Below are 20,586 nucleotides of genomic sequence, written 5' to 3'. Positions count from 1 at the left end.
CCCTTTTAAAAAACAAACCAGTGCAGTTCTTTTTCAGATGTCACAGATACTGTACCGCATACGCAGTTACATTTATGACCTGTTACGGTATGGGCTGTTAAACAAGTTAAAACTTAATCACATACTCTAGATAAACTTATCTGGCTGTGTGAACTTTGCTTTCTGGTGTAAAATGATTCTGCATTCGGGGCCCAGCTAATGAGCTTGATAACCATGGACTTTGAATCGGCCGCAATAAACCCGCCAGGGCTGGGCTCAATCAGGTGTACTCAGGGCTGTTAATTGACAAAGTAAACAAGAGTCTGATGTCATCGTCCCCCTTGTTGTCTTGGTAACCTGAGGAGGATGCAAATGAGAGAAGAATTGCAGCATTATAAGGATAATGAGGCCAGTTACAAAAAAAAAAAAAAAGATTTAATTTGAGAGATACAGGGCTTTGTGTAGATTACAGAGGCAGCAGTGCACCCAAAATACAAATAAGTACACACTAGTCATTAGAGTGACAGGGTTTAAAAACAGCCTAAGTTGCAGCCAGTTTTCACAACAGATTTTAACAAAATCGACAGCGACAGGTCCAAATGCTGTCGTGATTTTGAATCTACCGGTATTATACCGCGGATGTGTGCTGGAAAGAAGTCTGCTACAGGGCAGGTTATGAATTTTAGGACAGCGGTATCCAGATGTACCCATTTAGTTAATGAAAATAGACTGCAAAGCCCTTCCCTCACACAACGACACGGCTTTATCAGTCTAGTGCAACTGTCTGTGATATAAGCCCACTGTGAAAAGCAAGCAAATCGCTAAGCACTGGGGTCACCCACACTGGCATCAGTATGTGGATGCGGGAACGAGACTTATCATCGCACCCCGTCCTGAAAGAAAGATATAAAACATCACTGTCAGGCAGTTCATCTTTTATTTAATAATAATAATAATAATAATAATAATAATAATAATTATTATTATTATTATTATTATTATTATTATTATTATTATTATTATTATTATTATAGTGACCGTTTGCAATCTCTGCCTGAAAAAACTAATCAGGTGCTATTCCAAGTTCCAGGGTGAAGCTACATGGCAGTTAAATCAATTCTATTATTGTTTTTAATAATATTTCCATCTGTGCAGTTTTTTTTTTTGCCATCACCACCTACTGGTTTAAAAGCATCTGGGAAAGGAACAAGAGTGGGGGCTTTCAAAGAGTGCAAATGAATTGCAGTGGAGGTGCTAGATCTGTGACATGCTGTTAGGAGTGATGCATCTTCTGTGCTTCACAGAGATCATCTTAGTGTGTGTGTGTGTGTGTGTGGGTGTGTGTGTGTATATACAGTATATACTATTATAAAATTGCCCTCACGTCAAATGTACAGCGAACTAGAACCAATACAGAGAGTGTTTTAAAATGCTTTTGTTGCACTTTGATTTCTTTCTTTTTTTCAAGGTGCAAAACAGCCACTCGGTGTCAAAACTTTTCCAGATTACTATAGGTATTACAAATGTATATGTTTGGGTACATTAAAACTAGTAAGCTTGTTCAGTCTTATGATGTATTCAAGTTAAAGTCTTTTCTCTGGATGCCCTGTATTAACAATATATTTCATGACTGATTTTTATTTTTTTTTACATTGTAGCTGCGATCTCCTGAATGTAATATGAAGAAATCTCAGCTAAGACAGTAAAATATACAGTTTGAGTGCTTTTCAACTTTCCTGACTCAGACTGATGATCTCACCAAAAAAACTTCACTAAAGAGTTATTTGAAATAAACCCTTAAGAGTTCTTGAGAACAAGTAAAAAGAAAACAAGACTCTTACTTGTATTTACTGGAATACAGATACAGAATCAGAGAATACACTTGAACACCAACAGCAACGGAAACATAACCCTAACACACCATTGCATTTACGCAATTCATCATTCATCGATCTATCTGGAGCCTCATGTGTGTGTAGATTGTATTACTAGCACATGCATGCTTTCAGGTGTATTTGATGGCTTTTATAAAGAGACAGCACTTTTTTTTGGCTTCTTGCTTTTGATAAATAAAGTGTTGCGCGGGTTATTGTTCATTACCTCCTGCTCGATATGCGATTAGGAAACTGGTTGCTGCTTGCATCTCCTGATGGTAATTCTTAATGTTCATTCACATCTCACCTGTTATTGTCTGAATGTTTACTGAATAATAGAGTACTCTGTGATGCAAGAGAGATCACGAAAAGACTTGTAGCAATCTGTTTGTGAGTATTCATATTTAACCCTTTGCGGTCCATTTATTTAGCGTGTCTCAGGCGCGTCAAGTCCAATTTATTTTCACACGCGCAGTTTATTTTAGACGCACTGTTTAAAAGTATTTTTTTCAAAGTAAAACAGGTTTAAAAGGCACTGCATATCAACAGGACACTCAGTACTGCATCTCCAGCCCCGCCCCACCCCTTGTTCTCTGTATTTTTCACATACCTCTTCATAGTCGTGCATACCGATAAATCATCTCCTGATCACTCGTTTTATCACCAAACTCCTCAATAATGCCATCCAAATCATTATTTTATTACTATAACATCTCAAAAAGCTCTGCAAATGTCTGTGATACTCTTTGAGCGCTGGATGCAGAAGCTGCTGTCTTGTTTGTTTATGTCTGTGTTATCTCTGTGGTGCCGGGGCTATCTGTATTGCACAGATCCGCCCTTTTTTTTTCGGCTTCTCTCGGCTCCTATCGGTCTCACTTGGCCATTGAATGGACAGGGTGATGTCGGAAAGGGAAAATTGTAATGTCGGACCTGGTCCAACATAGGACCGCAAAGGGCTAAAGAAGACAAAAAAAAGTGTGTGTCGGCACAAATGAACTCCTACAGTAGTAAAAGAAATCCGCAGCAGCCCAGAGACGATAAAGACACGTTTGATCTGTGGTTAGAGCAAGTCTCTTAGAGCCAAGATACTGGTGGTTTTAGAACCCAACTTCTGCTATTGTCTGCCACTGATGTCACTGAGAGAAGGGCCAGTCCAATGCAGTGGTGCAATCGAGAGCAGCAGGAAACCTGAGCCTTGTGATTACAGCAGAGGAGTAAAACCCAGGACACTGTTGTAGCTTGTAAAGAGTAAAGCCCAGGACACTGTCGTAGCTTGTAAAGAGTAAAGCCCAGGACACTGTCGTAGCTTGTAAAGAGTAAATCCCAGGACACTGTCGTAGCTTGTAAAGAGTAAATCCCAGGACACTGTCGTAGCTTGTAAAGAGTAAATCCCAGGACACTGTCGTAGCTTGTAAAGAGTAAATCCCAGGACACTGTCGTAGCTTGTAAAGAGTAAATCCCAGGACACTGTCGTAGCTTGTAAAGAGTAAATCCCAGGACACTGTCGTAGCTTGTAAAGAGTAAATCCCAGGACACTGTCGTAGCTTGTAAAGAGTAAAACCCAGGACACTGTCGTAGCTTGTAAAGAGTAAAGCCCAGGACACTGTCGTAGCTTGTAAAGAGTAAAGCCCAGGACACTGTCGTAGCTTGTAAAGAGTAAAACCCAGGACACTGTCGTAGCTTGTAAAGAGTAAATCCCAGGACACTGTCGTAGCTTGTAAAGAGTAAAACCCAGGACACTGTCGTAGCTTGTAAAGAGTAAATCCCAGGACACTGTCGTAGCTTGTAAAGAGTAAAACCCAGGACACTGTTGTAGCTTGTAAAGAGTAAAGCCCAGGACACTGTCGTAGCTTGTAAAGAGTAAAGCCCAGGACACTGTTGTAGCTTGTAAAGAGTAAAGCCCAGGACACTGTCGTAGCTTGTAAAGAGTAAAGCCCAGGACACTGTCGTAGCTTGTAAAGAGTCTCAAGAAAGTTTTGTTCAAATTCTGCTTCAGTGAATAAAATGGGTAAGATACCTGCCTTAGCAGGACTTGCAGCGTCCAGGAAATGAAACCTCTGAAATCCACAAAATCCTAAACTGGTATTTTATTGATTGATTTATTGATTTATTATTTATAAACGATGAGAGTCTCCATCATGAATTTCCATTATAACAATATGCAATATTTGAATGGCATAGGAAGTATGAAGCTAAAACAGACCAGGCTGTCAAGAGCCCCTTGGCTATAAAGCAGGATTCAGCTGGCAGCAGCCCTGCTTAACAGTGAATGCTGAGAAGAAAGGGTGCTTTTAAACACCTAGTTCACAGATTTCTGATGAAATGAAATGAGCCCTCATTTTCAAGGCACTATCACTGAAGGGTTGCTATGGAGAGGCTCTTTGTTGTGAAGCAGTCCCTAACACCTGGGTTGTGCATTCTCATTATTACACAGGCCAGCTACGGAATCAGAATCAGAACCGCCCTGTGCTGTGGAATTGGAATTGATCGATGTATCTATTTTAAACTTTATTATTATTATTATTATTATTATTATTATTATTATTATTATTATTATTATTATTATTATTATTATTATTATTATTATTATCATAGATTAGGGGTGATCAACCCTGGTCCTGGAGAGCCACAATCATAAACTCCTGCAGGTTTTCTAGGTATCTTTAAACCATCAATGGCTAAAGACCTCGAAAAAATGTCAGTGTTGACCAATTAAGAAAATAATCTGTACAATTAAGTAATTGAGAATCTATACCCCTGGTATGATCATGGAATGTGATTCACCCAATACGTGAGCAGTATTTATAACAGTACTGGGCCTGGTTTTACACTACTGGCAAATTGTGCATGTCATGCATTTGTTATGAAGGGGGCAATTAGCCCACAGTGCAAAATTTAGGCCTGTAAGTAAAGTATTTGAGCATTAGTTAAATAAAACTGGGGGTCAGATTTACTAGCATTTTGTTCCAGTGCTTTTAACTCTTCAATTTCCATTTACACACAGTGTTCATTGTACAGGGTTGGAAATAAGACTCCTATTGCACAGCAGTTTCAAACTGATATGAAATGGGAGACTGGTTTCCATCCCTGCAGTAATGCATGTAAGTATATCTGCGGTGTGTTCATCAGCAGTGTGTAATGCGCTGATTTTAATTCTTAGTGTCCATGGTTTTCAGCACAGATATTTGCTAAGTGGTTCCTAACTTTAAATGTAAAAAAAACAGTTGACAATATATTTCAGATACAGTATCTCAATTTATAATTATTTATTTATTTATTTAAATTTCACTAAATATTTTCCAAAATAAGCTCTTTTTTTCTGATTGTAAATGTGTGTGTTGAATGTTATTTTACTGCTATTTTAATGTTTTTTTTTTCAGGATTTTCCCTAGAGAATACCTTCTTCAGCACATCCACCTGTACTCTCTGTCTGATCTGCAGCAGGTAAGGATAACTGTGTGCAGAGGCTTCACTCGCATTGCCTTTCAGACAGCGGGTTAGGGTTAGGGTTACTGACTAGGACCAGGATCATGTGAATTGTTCTATTTTCTATGCATTTATTTTATGTTAGTGTTTCTATTATTGTTGTAAGTGTTTTTGTCCTGTTTGAATGATTGTCTTCTGTTGCCATTGATTTTATAATGTTGTTTCCTGCTGGCTTCTCCTGCCAGGACCCCTTGATAAATGAGATGCATATCTCAAGGGTTCTGTCCTGGTTAAATAAATTCATTTGAAATTTGAAGGTAATATAAGAACCGCGCTGCCGCCTTCCTATAACAGCTGTCTTACTGTAGCGCCGTGCTTTCACACCAGCCCCCTGTTCTCAGGTAGGTAACTGCAGTGCACAGCTCGTATTCTCCTCTTTAGCTGTATCTGCTATCTTCAGTACAGAAGGTAACTTACTCCTTTTACCAAGATCAGTCAGCGCTCAGGAATCAACGACGAGCCCTGTAAGGGGCTGACTGGCCTCCACTCGTTCATAACTTTTCTTTTGGATGGAGTGGGCTTATATGTTTTGAATCTTTTGTCCAAATTTGATGAAACTTGACATTTTAACAAGAAAAAAAGGCCACAGTACTGCAGTATACTGATTTGGACAGGCAGTGCAGACTGACAGATAATGAACCAATATAACTTAAGCATCATGATGGATCTAGACTGTTGTGTTTTGGGACTGTTGTTAAAAGCTTTGGCTCCACCCTTCCCTGGGGACTGTCCCTGCTGATCCCTGCATGAAACCGAGAAATACCTGCAGAAAAACAGGGAGCTGGGAGCTGCACATTCTGAGTAAGCTGCCTAATCAGCTTCTAGTGTGCTGTAGGGCATTGAGGAAATCAGCAGATTATCAGTGTCTGCAGTACCCCTGTGTGCCCATTGCCTTTCTCAGCATGTCTGCAGTACCCCAGTGTGCCCATTGCTGTTCTCAGCGTATCTGCAGTACCCCACAGCCCCTCCACCACCTTCTTCCTATCTCTGATTAGGTACGTGGATGACAGGCCAGCGTGCCCAAGCCTCCAGCCAGGCTCTCTGTCCAGCCAGCGCTGTGCAAACACGGCCTCCCCTCAGCAGGGGTGCAGCGTGCATTCATCCCGCCACCCTTCACAGGCCTGGGCAACTAATTAGAGACATTCAAACTCAACAGGCAGGAAAACAGAGCTTGACAGTTTCTCATTCTTTTCCCCTGATCCATTATTGTGTTATTCTCTTTTATTTTGTGTTCTGCCCTCCCCTGTCACTGGCTACACACACACACACACTGGACAAGTTGGGAATCCTGCTTTGTAAAGTTGTCAGAGAGAGGTCACTATCAAAACACGACTAAATATCTGTTTAGCTGTGTAATCCAGGGCCTTTTGGAACAGTTTAATGGACTAGATAAGTACATTGTGGATGTCATTACGAAAGATAAAGCAAATATGTGGTGTTAGTGCAGACTATGCTGTTAGCTGTTATGTTTTGCTTAAACAGGAGTCTGTTTAAGTAAGGTTTGTCCTACAGCTACTATGTGTATGTTTTTATAACGTAATCCATCATAGTAGCTAGCACATCCCATTTTAAGCGGGTTACTTAGTGGGTAACACCTTCTCTGGGTAGTGCAGTCAGTGACTAAGCTGGCATTTGAGTTAGCAGTGCTCACAATCCTGAGTTCATGGAACAGTTGGGTTCTCAGGGAAGCTGAGTGCTTCACTTGCTGTTTTCCAGCAGACCCACACGTAGCTGATGGAAGTACATTAAGATGTGCTCATCAGCTTATTAGCCACACCAGGTTAGGGGCTGTTTTGTACATGCCTCGAACATTAAGAAATTATTCATACCATGACGGTTACTTCTGCAATCTCAATTGCAAGCACGTTTTGTGAACGTCTTTAATACTCTAGTTTTTTTGTTCTCGTTTAATAAACTAAAAGAAATTCATTGATATTCACTCATGAGTTGTACCAGGCTGAGCTGGGAAGGTATCTTCCCAAAACAATACCGTGGTTGACAAAAGAAAATACCCCATTCATTTTCCCTTTGATTCTGACCTTTCACTGCCTCTTTACAGGAGGCTGAGAAGTCTTCAACACACTGGCAGGTTATTGTTCTGTTTATTTGGGACACACCTTTAGCAGGTTCAGCAGGTGAGCCCAGATCTGCCCCCCCCCTCACCCCCCCCCACCGAATAACATGAAAAGCCAGACCTCTATATGGGTGTAGCTCTCATTAGAAATCCTGAACAGGTGTGTGTTGCCTGCACTGTCTGCTCCTTCTCTAATGCCACCCTTTCTTTTAACAAGAATAGCGGGATAGAGTCAAAGGCAGAAACGGGAGTGTCTCTTTCCGTTCTGCTCGTCAAAGTGTTTCACCAGGTCAGTGTGTGTGGCTTTCCAGTGAAACCCATCTCCTATGAAATACAGAAGTAGCTTTTGAGCATCTACAACAAAATAAGAGCAAAACAAGAATGCTTTCTCCCACGTACGTGATCAGCGCAGACAACGTTTCCTTTTCATTATGGGAAGTTACTTTTTAACTGGTTTGTGGTCCAGCTATAGTAATACAAACTTTTTTCTATTTTTTTTTTATTAACTTTTTCTAAATAAAGAATAAAACAAAGACTAACTTCCATTACTGTAGCACAATGACTATTTACAGGCAGGTCAGTGACTCACTGTTGTCTTGAACTTTATAAATTCGATTCTTCTCCTTCCTGTGAATTTAACACTTACCATTGTATTTTGCAGCAGCTCTTATTATTATTTATTATTATTTATTTCTTAGCCGACGCCCTTATCCAGGGCGACTTACAATTGTTACAAGATATCATTATTTTTACATACAATTACCCTTTTATACAGTTGGGTTTTTACTGGAGCAATCTAGGTAAAGTACCTTGCTCAAGGGTACAGCAGCAGTGTCCCCTACCAGGGATTGAACCCACGACCCACAGGTCAAGAGTCCAGAGCCCTAACCACTACTCCACACTGCTAGACTAGCTTTCCTTTAGGTCTAGACACAATGCAGGCTGGGTATTTAAGGGCATCGGATGCTTCCCGATACTTGTTAGACAAAATCATCTGTCAGAATACCAAATTTCTTAAGAGATCGCAAAAATGTGTTTCTGCAATGGTCACAGCCAAGAATGTGTTCCTGCAATGGTCACAGCCAAGAATGCCTTACTGGTCTCGGCAATGCCCTTATACAAGTTTACAACAGCTTAGCAAAGTGTAAGAAAGCGCAGTGAAAGCATGGTAAAGCATAGGTAAGCATTGTAAAGAATAGTGAGGTACGGTAAAGCATATTAATATAAACATTGCAAACCAGGGTAAACTTTTGTAAATACATGGCATAACCATGGAAATAGCATGGGAAAAGGGCAAACATTCCATGCAGAAATACAGTTGGAAATGTATAAAGAGGAGCTATCCCAAACCAATTTTCAACCCTGCTCAACCCTGGAGAGTGCAAAGGTCAGTGGAACCAGCTTATGTGTCTTCACTGTTTGTTTGTTTATTTGTTTGCTTCTGGCTCCAGCAGTACTGACTTCAGGTAATTCCTAAAGGCAGGTTCATTGACTTAGCTGGGAAGGATGTTGGTTTATTATTGGCTGTAAAAGTCAAAGATCATACATGCGCTCCAGAGTGTGCGATCTATAAATATACATGCAATCTTTCCTATCCCTTGGTTTAAAAGCATGTTGTTTACTGGCTAGTAATAACACATGTCAGCTACCTCCCTCCCTCTCCTCCCCCAAAGTATTACCAAGCTCACTGGAAAAGGTGTGTGTATCATTTTAAATCTGAACTTTTCCTCAGAGCTTCTATTTCAAGTGTATAGCTATACAGAATCTCTGTAGCACTCTTCCATCTTGGACAAGAACACGGAGGAAGGGATCCTGTTTTCTGTAAACTCCAGCACTGAAACATTACTGGACCAGCCTGTACAGCCCGGATGAGTGATACAGTAGCACAGCAGTGGTGCTTATAGACAAGAGCAAGGCCTTGGTAAACATGCTGGCGGAAAACACCCCAACCCGCCACTGCATTAGCAGAACAGCCAAACTCTTGTGTGAACATATGATGAGCCCTTAACTGAAAACACATCCATGCAGCCCCTATGTATGGAATCCGCCCGGTTACAAGCGTCACTGGGGATTTATATTGTTTGACGGGACCAATCGCTGGGAACCTGATAGGCTATTAATGTCCAGCCTGTTCCCATGTACTGGTTTGAACCTCAACATGTACGTGTGCTGTTAACTGCTAGAGGCTACAGTACCGTTACACCGGTAATGTTCTAACCATGGGACGCACGACTGATCCTCTGCTTGTTTGTAATGCAAATCTGTCCATGTGACAATCTTCTAGCCCCAGCCCCCTTGCTTTAATTATCAATATGCTTTGTTAAACATCTCACAGCTGCTTTTCCTTTTCAACTGCCAGGAATCATTTGGAATTCTGTTTTTTCCCATTTATATGCTGCTGAAATTAACACTCGGAGAGAGAGACCTTTGATTACCAGACCACAGACGTCCGTATCTTTCAACTTGTGATGTGATGTTTTAGTTTTTTTTTCTTTACTTACAAATTCATCTTTCAGATCCCATTTTTTTTCTTTGTTGTGTTTTCCATCAAAATTTATACACTGATTGGCCAAATAAATGGAGAAAGAACGTAAGTAAAATGGGTGCAATGCTGTGACATGTTGGGATCAGCTGGACTTGTGAAGCTGTGTGCGAGTGCAACTATTCAGCAACAATCATGGGAAAGAGGAAGGGGTCTTCACAAGGGGGCTTGATAGTGGGTGTCCTTGCAGCTGGCTTGCCCCTCAACACAGTGGCTGCATTGACCAACATGTATATCAACACAGTCTACAAAACCATTCTCTAGTTTATTGGCCAGTCCAAGATATTTCTCAGCAAACAGTTGAAAATGGCTCAGAACCACTTTTCATTTTTTATTTTTCCCCCCCAACAAGATAATTTTAGTGTTGTTTAGCAGAGCGAGTTGTGCTTCTTATTTACTTACATTAGCCAGTGAAATCAAAACTCTTATGCATATCTCTGAAAGAGCCATGTGGTGTACTTTTGGTATTGTTGATTATTTATTAAGAAATGTTTTAAGTGAAATGTTCCGGAGTACAGGTCTGCAAGTGGCAGGGTTGTGGATCCGCATCCCAGTAAATACCAGGGCTGTTACAAAATGACAAGATGACATCCTACAATTCTGGCACTGTGCCTCAATAGACAGATGTCTTGCATTCCTGTAATCATTACCTGAAAATGATGACCTATTAGAGGAAAGCTGGCCAGTAACCAAGTCTAAACTGCCTTGAGAAACTACAAAACTTCATTTTAAACTGCACACAAAGTTATAGCTTCAGACCAAACTGGGTAAAACTCAGTCGTACCTACAGTACTTTAAAACAGTAATGTCCCTTTTCTTTTTTAAAGGTGCTCCTTTCGGTTTTAGGCTTTGGCAGCAGTGTGGAGTAGTGGTTAGGGCTCTGGACTCTTGACCGGAGGGTCACAGGTTCAATCCCCGGTCGGGAACACTGCTGTTGTACCCTTGAGCAAGGTACTTTACCTAGATTGCTCCAGTAAAAACCCAACTGTATAAATGGGTAATTGTATGTAAAAATAATGTGATATCTTGTAACAATTGTAAGTCGCCCTGGATAAGGGCGTCTGCTAAGAAATAAATAATAATAATAATAATAATAGGCTTTCTGGGTGGCAAGCATTGTTAAAAACATTAAGCCCTTTTGTTTTTTTAAAAAGGCGCTTTTTAAAAGTAAAAGAAAAGAAAATCAGTGCGCGCGCGCACACACTGAGCGCAGAGGTGCAGGTGTGTGGAAGAGCCCCAGAGATCCCCGCTGAGCTCTGCCTGAAAAGAAACGAACAACCCGCTCCACACGTGCTGCTGCTGCTGCTGCTGCTGCATTTGTCTCCCTCTGCCCTAATGAAACCTTCATTCCAATCAGAGCCTCTTTTTACAACTCTGCTTCTCTGCCTGCCGCTGCCCAGGAAGGTGGGGGCTCTTTTCTTTCGCCTGCCTTTCTTTCTCTTTCCTTTTTTGTTTTCTGTTTCTCTTGTGGTTTAAGAATGCTGGGAGCTTCTTTAATTGGTCTCCAGTGCTATTGCCAGGTGTATCCACTTTTCATTGCATTAGTGAACGACCGGGGGGAGGTTTGGATTGGAACAAAATCCCTTTCCGCAGGCTCTGGTCAGTGACACAAAAAGTTCTAACCAGAGCTTTCCAGAGTTTATTTGATTTAATTAACAAGCTATGTATGACATTCACACATTTATTTTTTACGTGTTTGTTTTTTGTTTTATTTTTTAAACTTAATTAAGTTTGTCTGCAATGGATTTTTTGTTTATCTTTTCAGCTGTATTGCCATACTTTGGTTTGGTCCTATATTATTTCTCATGACTGGTCCTGGTTTTCTCATTTTGCCACTTGCTTACATGTTACTAATTATTTATTACGGTGATATCCCCTGTGTAGTTAGTTAGTAGGGAACATCATCATCACACACACACACACACATAATTTGTTCATACCACATGGTAATTTCCAGTGAAACATGTGAGGGCCGAGATTGACTCTCCTGAGACACGCAGCAGTGGTCAAGCTGCCTGTAAAAGCAAAAATAAAAGCCCACTAGTGGCTACCTAAAACCCCTTGTTAAGAAATCACTTTTTTATGTGTATTTACTGCATTTGTATTTCTTTTCATTCCAGGTTATCGAAGGCAAGCTGTCTCCTTTCCTCTCGAAGGTTATCAAGTTCGCCAGCTCCCACGTCTACAGCTGCAGTCTGTGCAGCCAGAAAGGGTTCATCTGTGAGATCTGCCAAAACGGACAAGTCATTTACCCCTTCCAGGACACAGCTACCAAGCGGTGAGTCAGAGACAACGCTGGGAGGATCTAACTGTCCTGTGTGTCTCACCTAACCCTGCTGAGCCCAGTCCTGGGTTTCAGAGCTTCCCTTGTTTAGGTGTATTATTGAAATGACCAGGTAGGTCCCAGGAGTTGCTACAGTCAGGCCCCTGCTGAGTCTGCTCTGAACTGATCACCCTAATCACGGCTTGAATACATCACACCAGAGTCTGAAGGTTTTGTTTCATTGCAGCTTTAAGAGAGGAACTTTTTATTTCAACATTGAACTGACTGCATAGCCTTGCACTCAAGTGGATCAAATTGCTGATATGCTGCAGAAAATAACATCATGTTAACAGCAGAATAATGTATATGTTATATGGCAATCATGGGTCACTGCTATGATGAAGAACACAAGGCTGAAAATAGCTTTGAAATCAAAATAGGACTTGGCTTGTTTATCTACAGTATGCTGTCCTTTTTGGACTTCTCTCCCCATTCATCTGTTTTTTCTGTTGTGTGTTTGTGTGTTGCTGAGTATGGTTCATACTAAAAATAATGATTCACTGCTTTGATATGGTAAGGGTTTGAGACGCAGTAAGCAATGTAGTAATAACACATACCTGTCTCATAGAAATGAATACATTCAATAAAGCAGTGTAGACATGAGGTGCTGTCATTTCAGTGTGGAATTTACAACATGTATTTATTTTTATTTATTTTTTAAATAACTTTAAATGAATGCAGATCAATGCAAGATTAGATGACTATTTGAGATGTCGTCTCAAGACACAACCGTTGTCACACTTACTAAGCCAATAAACAAATACTTACCACAACTTCTGCATGTTTTATTCCACCAATTACCTATTCACAATCTGTCTAGCAACTAGCCTCCCAAACCGCAGAAAATCTGTCAGTTAGGGGAGTGATGTAGTTTGGTATTAAACTCTGGATTTGATTATAGTTATTTTTAAATGTACACTTTGTATAAGCTGGGGTATGGCAGTAATCGTATGCTAGTGCTTTTAAATTTTCTGTTCTTTGCATACAACAGCAATGCATTGAAGGTAACTGACGATGAGTTTTTTCATTATTAACCCCAGCATGTTCACATTATCTACAGTACATATATTCTAGCCTAGCTCTATTTTCATCTACACACACCTACCACATCAATACAGACGCTCAGACCACTTGAACAAATCAGTGTTTGGCACTGAGATGTCTGCAGGGACCAAAATGACGGGAGGAAAATGCATGAAAAATGATCCCCTTGGATTGGAGCGAAAAGAAATAACGCACTACCTAATTTCATCGCTCGGGAATGCATTCCGATCCCACCGGACCCCTTCATTCTGGAAGCTTAATGATACGTTTTCATGGAATGAATCGGCTGGTTATTCATTCATAGCCGATTGCAAGCGCCCCCGAGCAGCGTGGCTGAGGTAGCTTACACTCCTGCCTCTGCTTGCTGTTGGTGTTTGTTCTTTGATTTGTCAGGGAGGATCCCTGTTTAGACTGGTCATTTCTGTGGGGGGCAGGGGATACTTGGTATTTCCATTGGCTGTGCTAATATTTTTTCTATAGTGTTTGTACAACATAAGTTTATATTAGCACTTAAAGAAAATGAGACAGGTTGAATGGATGCCTAAGTCCCGCGCTTACCTGGGTTCAGGTGCTTAGATGTTTCGTATATCTCATGCCAATCAGTCCCCACGCATGCTTTAGGCACCGCAAAGCCCAGATTCAACAACATCAAGGAAGCTAATTAGCGTTTGCTGGAGGGTCTTTTGTGACCCTACCATTTCGAACACGTGGAGAAGAAACCTCAATGGCTTTAAAACGTTTCTCAAATAAGAAATCCCAGACATTCTTCAGGGAGCCCAACCCACACAAAGCGAGCACAGATGGGGCTCCTGTGCAGAGCTTGCAAGACTGGGGGCCTTTTTTACAGGGTCCTCAGTGGGACTTTTGACATTCATTTGGGGACGTGACTTGTGGAAATGTGCAGACGCAGGACAAGGAAGTAATTGTGTGTGGAGGGGGGTGCTTGTTTTTGTTTTCTTTCTGGTGTTTAAAACATTAATCAGTTCATTAATTAACCAATTACTCTGGAAATAATAAGCTAATTCTGCATAGAGTGGTGCATTTTCGTTTTCTAGAAATAAGAAAAGGAACTGAAAACGACTGATCATTTAGTTTTTGTTTTCCAGTGTTGAAAAAGCAGAGGTTTAGAAACATGAGAGCCCACGAACGGAGAAGACATTGGCAAGCACTGCTCATTTGATAAAGGCACCCGCGGTAATGCTTGCTGTTCCTGCCTTCCACCAATGGAGGTAGCTCTGCAGAAAAGCGTGCATGTCCTGGTCAGACAAAAACATTGGTCTGTGGTGGATCAGAATCAAAACACACAAACAAACCCAAAGAAAAACAATTCTGCTATTAAAAAGTAATCTCCGGACAAAAATACAGTCCCATCTTTCTTATAATTAGAACTGGTTTCCTTTTGGCTCCCCTAAGCCCTGCTAAGATATTCCACCAAGCCACAATTACAGAATGTCATCTTCTAAATCATCTTCCTCCTTCACGTGTGAGGAGAGCCTGTGTGCCAGCTCCTCTAGAGCCAGGGCACAGTTCCCAGAAGTGTCTTGGCCATGTTTGGAAACGGCTGTGGGGTTTGCCTACAGTGGCCAATACTGCCTGCAGTGTTGAAAAGAAGGTTCAGCCTAAACAATGCATTGTATTCACTTTTTTGATACAAGTATCGGTAAGTTTATGACAGTGGGCTGTTGTGACCACGGCTGCCTCTTTGAGAACGTGCTTGCTCTTGCTCAGTCAGTGTTTGCAGGTTTGTTTCAGTCAGGCTTCAGGCGCGCTGTGCTAGGGTTGGACTGTGCTCACTGTTTGTTGTGTAGGTGTTTGTTTAATCCTCAAATCAACACTCACCTTTGGCCACCATAAAGCTTTCCAGTTAGTTCTCCTGTAACTCTGTTGGTGCACTGTTTGTTGCAGGGTTCTGATAACAAGCCTGTTACTCAGCAAGATGCCAAGGAAAAAGAATGATCAACTCACGTAGGGAGTGGCAGTCAGAAAGCAAGCAGGTTAGAAAGTGTATTAGTCAAATACAATGCTCATTAATTTCTGCTTGCAGTTGATTAGTATGAGTTTAAAAGGCTCTGCTTCCATCTTGATTGGTATTACATTGCACCCTAAGTGTGCACTGGAGATAAAAGATTTTAAGATTTTAGGCATATTAAAAAAAGGGGTCTTTTATGCCGTACACATTTCCAAAATATTTAATTAATTACTTGTTTCAATACCCTGTTAGTAATTTCTACTGTGTTAACAGGGAGTTAGTAAATGATAAATCTCTGTACAAAATCACCGTCTCACAGAAAATAGAAATTACACCCCTCATGGTTATTTCTCAAACCACCCCACTTCAGAAGTTCAGCTTTTAGAAGTGGTTGAAAAAGGAAAGCTTTTTAAAAACCCTACATTGCTTTGTGTAGTTAACAAACCGCAAAGCATTTTTTCATAGTATTAATCCCATGCAATACCATGCTAAACATCGTTAATCCCATGCTAAACATCGTTAATCCCATGCAAAACAGCATTAATCCCATGCAAAACAACATTAATACCATGCAAAACAGCGTTAATACCATGCTAAACAGCATTAATACCATGCAAAGCAGCATTAATACCATGCAAAACATCGTTAATCCCATGCAAAACAGCATTAATCCCATGCAAAACAACATTAATACCATGCAAAACAGCGTTAATACCATGCTAAACAGCATTAATACCATGCAAAATAGCATTACATGCAAAACAGCATTAATACCATGCAAAACAGCGTTATGATGCTGCCATCTCTCCGTCCTGACCTGGAAGTAAACACCATCCCATCCTCCCACATGGTTTCCCTCCTGCATATTAACGAGCCACGGAACCCAGCTCCACACTTTAACAAACAAAAGAAACAACAAGCATTCACATGCTAATGAGAGTGGAGATGTACAGTGTACTCTCATCGGCGATTAGGTCATTTAGAATACAAGCAAAACAAAAACAGAAAGATGCACTGAAAAGGGGGGTTCATCTGAAAGCTTGCCTTTCCCAACCACTTTATCTTGGAAAGCCGTTCATTTATTATGCAGCAGCAACACAAACTCGACCCAGACCATTTAAATAGACCCTCAACCGTGCAGCTATATTGATAAACGTGTAGTTATAGCCATGCAGCTATACTAGATACCAGCCTGAGTAGACTGCTGTACCACTACATTGAATCCGCACACATAGAAAGAACCACACACTTGCTTCTCACATGGTCATACTCTGCATTTACCATGGTTTACCCTGGTTTGCCATGTTTATTAATATGTTTTACCATACCTCGTTATTCTTTACAATGCTTACCTGTGCTTTACCATGTATTTACTATGCTTTAATACACGTTGTTGTACTTTTACTATAGTAAACTTTTGTAAGAGAAAATACTGGCTGTGTGTAAATAATCCCTCGATAACCAGAAGCTGCTACACGATTCTTCACTATATATATATATATATATATATATATATATATATATATATATATATATATATAATATATATATATATATATATATATATATATATATATATATATATATATATATATATATATATATATATATATATATAGTTTTATTATCTTGTACAGATGCATTGTTATTCCCTGCTCGGGGTCGTCCGTACTTCCGAATGTCATGTTTAAAAAAATGTTTTCCAATTACCTGGAGGACATTTATCCAGCTGTCTTTTAAACTCGGTATTAACGTTATTTAGCAGAAGTTATTGAGAGAATCAGATTCTGTGGATATATGGGTGGTGTCTGTCTGCCTGTGCATGTTACTGACACACTTGATGATAATGAATTGTAACATCCTGAAATGAAAAGAGAGTTATTATTACATGTGGCTTGCTCCTGTCAATGCTGCTCACCCTTGCCCGCTCTTGTCTTGTCCTTGTTCTCTCTAGCTGTGAGGGCTGCGGAGCTGTCTTCCACGCCGAGTGCCGCTCGAAGGCTCAGCCCTGCCCCCGGTGTGTGCGCAGGGAAATGCACAAGAAGCCCCGCTCCTTCTGGAGGAAGCTGAACCTGGACGAGAGCGCAGAGGACTCCTGGAACTTCTTCGAGATGCCTTTCCAGAGTACCTGAGGAGAGGGCCCTGCGCGAGACGGGCCCCTCCCCCCCCCCGCAGAGAGCGAGCTAGGGAGGGACCCGCCTCCGAGCCCCCAATTCTACAAGGGAATGTTGGGGAATATCATGTTTGAAATGTAGCTGTACATTCCCAAACAGACATGAATCTAAAAAATTCAAAGTGACCCAGAATCACAGAAATGACTGGAAGGTATTTTAGGTTAGCAGGATACGTTTTTCTATCATTTAAGTGATTTATAGTTTCCACCGTGACAAATGAGCAGAATTTAATAAAAGGAGTACTGCAAGTCTGACGCAGAGTGAACCTTCACTCTGAAAAGGTACAATGCAGAAGAATAACTGTCAGCAATGTGTAACATGACTACCGTGCTGGGTAGCTACCTTTGTGTAACATGACTACCATGCTGGGTAGCTACCTTTGTAGACCTCTGGGAACAGCGAGTCAGAACCTGCTCAAATTCACCAGTTTGTCACATCGCTGATGGTTTCCTTCTAGAAAAACAATAGCCAGTGCTGAAGCCCTGCCAGCCTTGTTAATAAACATGGCCTCTCTGTTAGCCTGGTCCCTAGTAGCAGCCTCCAAATAGAGTGAGATACATTGCCTTTTCTCCCCTTTGGGGCCACCATGTCCTGTACCCAATACCAAACATAAAATGTACTTGACCCAAAGTGTATGTGGAGAGTACCCTGTACCTAACCACAGCCACAGAATCCTGAAATGACCCTGTACCTAACCCCAGCCACAGAATCCTGAAATGGTACAACTCATCGTCTGCTCTGGGTCTAAAGTTGAGGGAACACAAAGCCACTTTGTGGTTTGGAACTTGTTTCAGGAGACTAGAAACAGCAACGTTGCCTCAAACTAGGCCTTCCAGTCTCATAGAACCAGGTTTCAAGCCACTGTTCCTGAAAACGTGTCTCAGTGTTCCCTCAGCTTTAGAGTGCTTTGGGCTGAAACGGAATTTGTTTACGGGGTGATTACGACATGTGATATTGTGTTGAGTCTTCATGAATCACTAGGGAATAGACTTTGATCCTGGCTCCTGGTGCTCAGTTCTTGACACTGCAGTTGACTTTTACCTATAGGAACTAGGGGGTCCTGGGACACTTCCAGCTAACAATGCCAAGGAATAACCATCCAGCCTGCACTCTCCACCACCAACAACAATCACTTTGTATCCCTTTGCAAAGTGGCTCTGAAGTCTCTAACTGCTCTGCTTCATGTCTGCTCTGCACAGCAACTCGATCTCAAGATGGCTTTGTGACAGCTCTTGGTAGTGGGTTTCCATCGAACCTGAAACTCTGGTGGTGTTTTCTTCTTTGATTGGATCTCAAGTATGAGGGTGCATTAGAGAAGGACAGCTAGTGTGCGTTGGATGGAAATTGGTGCAATAGTTGTAAAAATGACATAAGAGCAAACGGGTTGGGTGATCGGCAAGATTACATTACCACTCAAAAATAACTCCTCCTCCACTGGGAAATCCTGTATGTGTAAGAAATGAACAGCAGTGTGCTCTAGCAAATGAACAGCAGTGTGCTCTAGCAAATGAACAGCAGTGTGCTCTAGCAAATGAACAGCAGTGTGCTCTAGCAAATGGACAGCAGTGTGCTCTTGCAAATGAACAGCAGTGTGCTCTAACAAATGAACAGCAGTGTGCTCTAACAAATGAACAGCAGTGTGCTCTAACAAATGAACAGCAGTGTGCTCTAACAAATGAACAGCAGTGTGCTCTAGCAAATGGACAGCAGTGTGTTCTAGCAAATGGACAGCAGTGTGCTCTAGCAAATGGACAGCAGTGTCCTCTAGCAGTTTCACCTCCTCACTGGAGCCTTAAAGGCAGTAGCAATGCAAAGCGGTTAACTTTGTCTGTACCTGGCAAACCTCGATGTAAAACAGCCCTGTCAACGGGCAGTCCTCACCAGAACAGATATGTTGTATTATAATAAGATTTTTTGAATTACTTGAAAACTGAGGCAATAATGAACTGCATTATGTTTACAGTATATTTTATGCTTTTAAAGTGCAGCTTTTTTTGTTAATTTTTACAACAAAGTGTTAACTTTTCCCTATGCAACCAGATTGTCCTTGCTTGTGTGCATTAACCCAGGAATCTGATTCGTACAGGTTTCCAGCACTCCAGATCAACTTTTTTCCCTTGTTTTGTTTTTTTCTGTTCCTTTACTTCCATGTTTGACCAGCAGGACGGGCTATTATTTTAAATTGACTATACCATTATGTGATGAGAAGCCAGTAAGACTCAGAAAATAAGACTCCCATTGTATAGCAGTGTGATCCATTCCTGATTTTACTATGACTTTAATAAGACACCCCTGAACTTACCTATACCCTGTGGCTAATCAAGCTTGTATTAAAACCTGCAATGGGTGAAACTGCTTTGCAGTAGGGGGTCTTATTTCCGTCACTGGAAACTTGTATTGTTTTGTCTGTTTGTGATTCTTTCATGTTACTGTTCTGTTGCCACTGAAGGCTACTATTAATGAAAGCTCACTACTCCGGGCTATGATATCCACTGTTATTGTGAAAGCCATAGAGGTTAAGGATCTGTTGTAAACCATTAATAATGCATCTATAAATGTGCTTTAGAGCAGCGCTTTTCAAACCTGGTCCTGGGGGCCCCCTGTGTCTGCTGGTTTTCATTACAACTGAGCTCTCGTTTACTGAACTAGACCCTTAATTGAACTGATCATTTGCTTAATTAGACCTTTTCATTGTTTTCAGCTGTTAAACAGTTGCAGAATTCAAGTTACTTATAAACTGTTATAGCAAACTTGAAATCTGCAACTGTTTAAGAGCTGAAAACAATTAAAAAGGTCCAATTAAGCAAATGATCAGTTCAATTGAGGGTCTAGTTAAGTAATTGAGAGCTCAGTTGGAATGAAAACCAGCAGACACAGTGGGCCCCCAGGATCAGGGTTGAAAACCACTGCTCTAGTGCAGGGGTAGGCAACCCTGGTCCTGGAGTGCCGCAATCCTGCAGGTTTTGTAGGGATCTCTTAATCATCAATTGCTAAATACCTGGATCACATGGTAATTCTGACCAATTAAGCCAATCATTAAATCAATTAGGGCTTGGGTAAAACAAAGACCTAAATGTCAGGGTTGCCTACCCCTGCTGTAGAGGATACCCAACATTATTAG

The 20,586-nt window shown here is 41.1% G+C and overlaps 1 protein-coding gene across 3 annotated transcripts in view; it reads left to right on the top strand.

The window, feature by feature from the left end:
* Positions 1-20,257, top strand: part of LOC117427124 (pleckstrin homology domain-containing family M member 3-like) — a 48,478-nt gene extending 28,221 nt beyond the window's left edge. For 2 of the 3 annotated variants that reach the window (XM_059034061.1, XM_034045517.3), the window contains exons 6-8: positions 5,234-5,297; positions 12,076-12,233; positions 17,246-20,257. In XM_059034061.1, the coding sequence (XP_058890044.1) occupies positions 5,234-5,297; positions 12,076-12,233; positions 17,246-17,423 (400 nt within the window). In that variant the 3' untranslated portion in view covers positions 17,424-20,257. Of the gene's footprint in view, positions 1-5,233; positions 5,298-12,075; positions 12,234-15,227; positions 15,317-17,245 lie in introns of all 3 variants that reach the window. The other variant, XM_034045518.3, reaches the window with a different exon arrangement.
* Positions 20,258-20,586: the final 329 nt, after the last annotated feature.

This window comes from Acipenser ruthenus, chromosome 11 (genome assembly GCF_902713425.1).
Source record: "Acipenser ruthenus chromosome 11, fAciRut3.2 maternal haplotype, whole genome shotgun sequence".
NCBI classification, from domain to species: domain Eukaryota; kingdom Metazoa; phylum Chordata; class Actinopteri; order Acipenseriformes; family Acipenseridae; genus Acipenser; species Acipenser ruthenus.
Note: the sequence above shows the minus strand (reverse complement) of the source record. Positions and strands in the feature narration are given on the sequence as shown.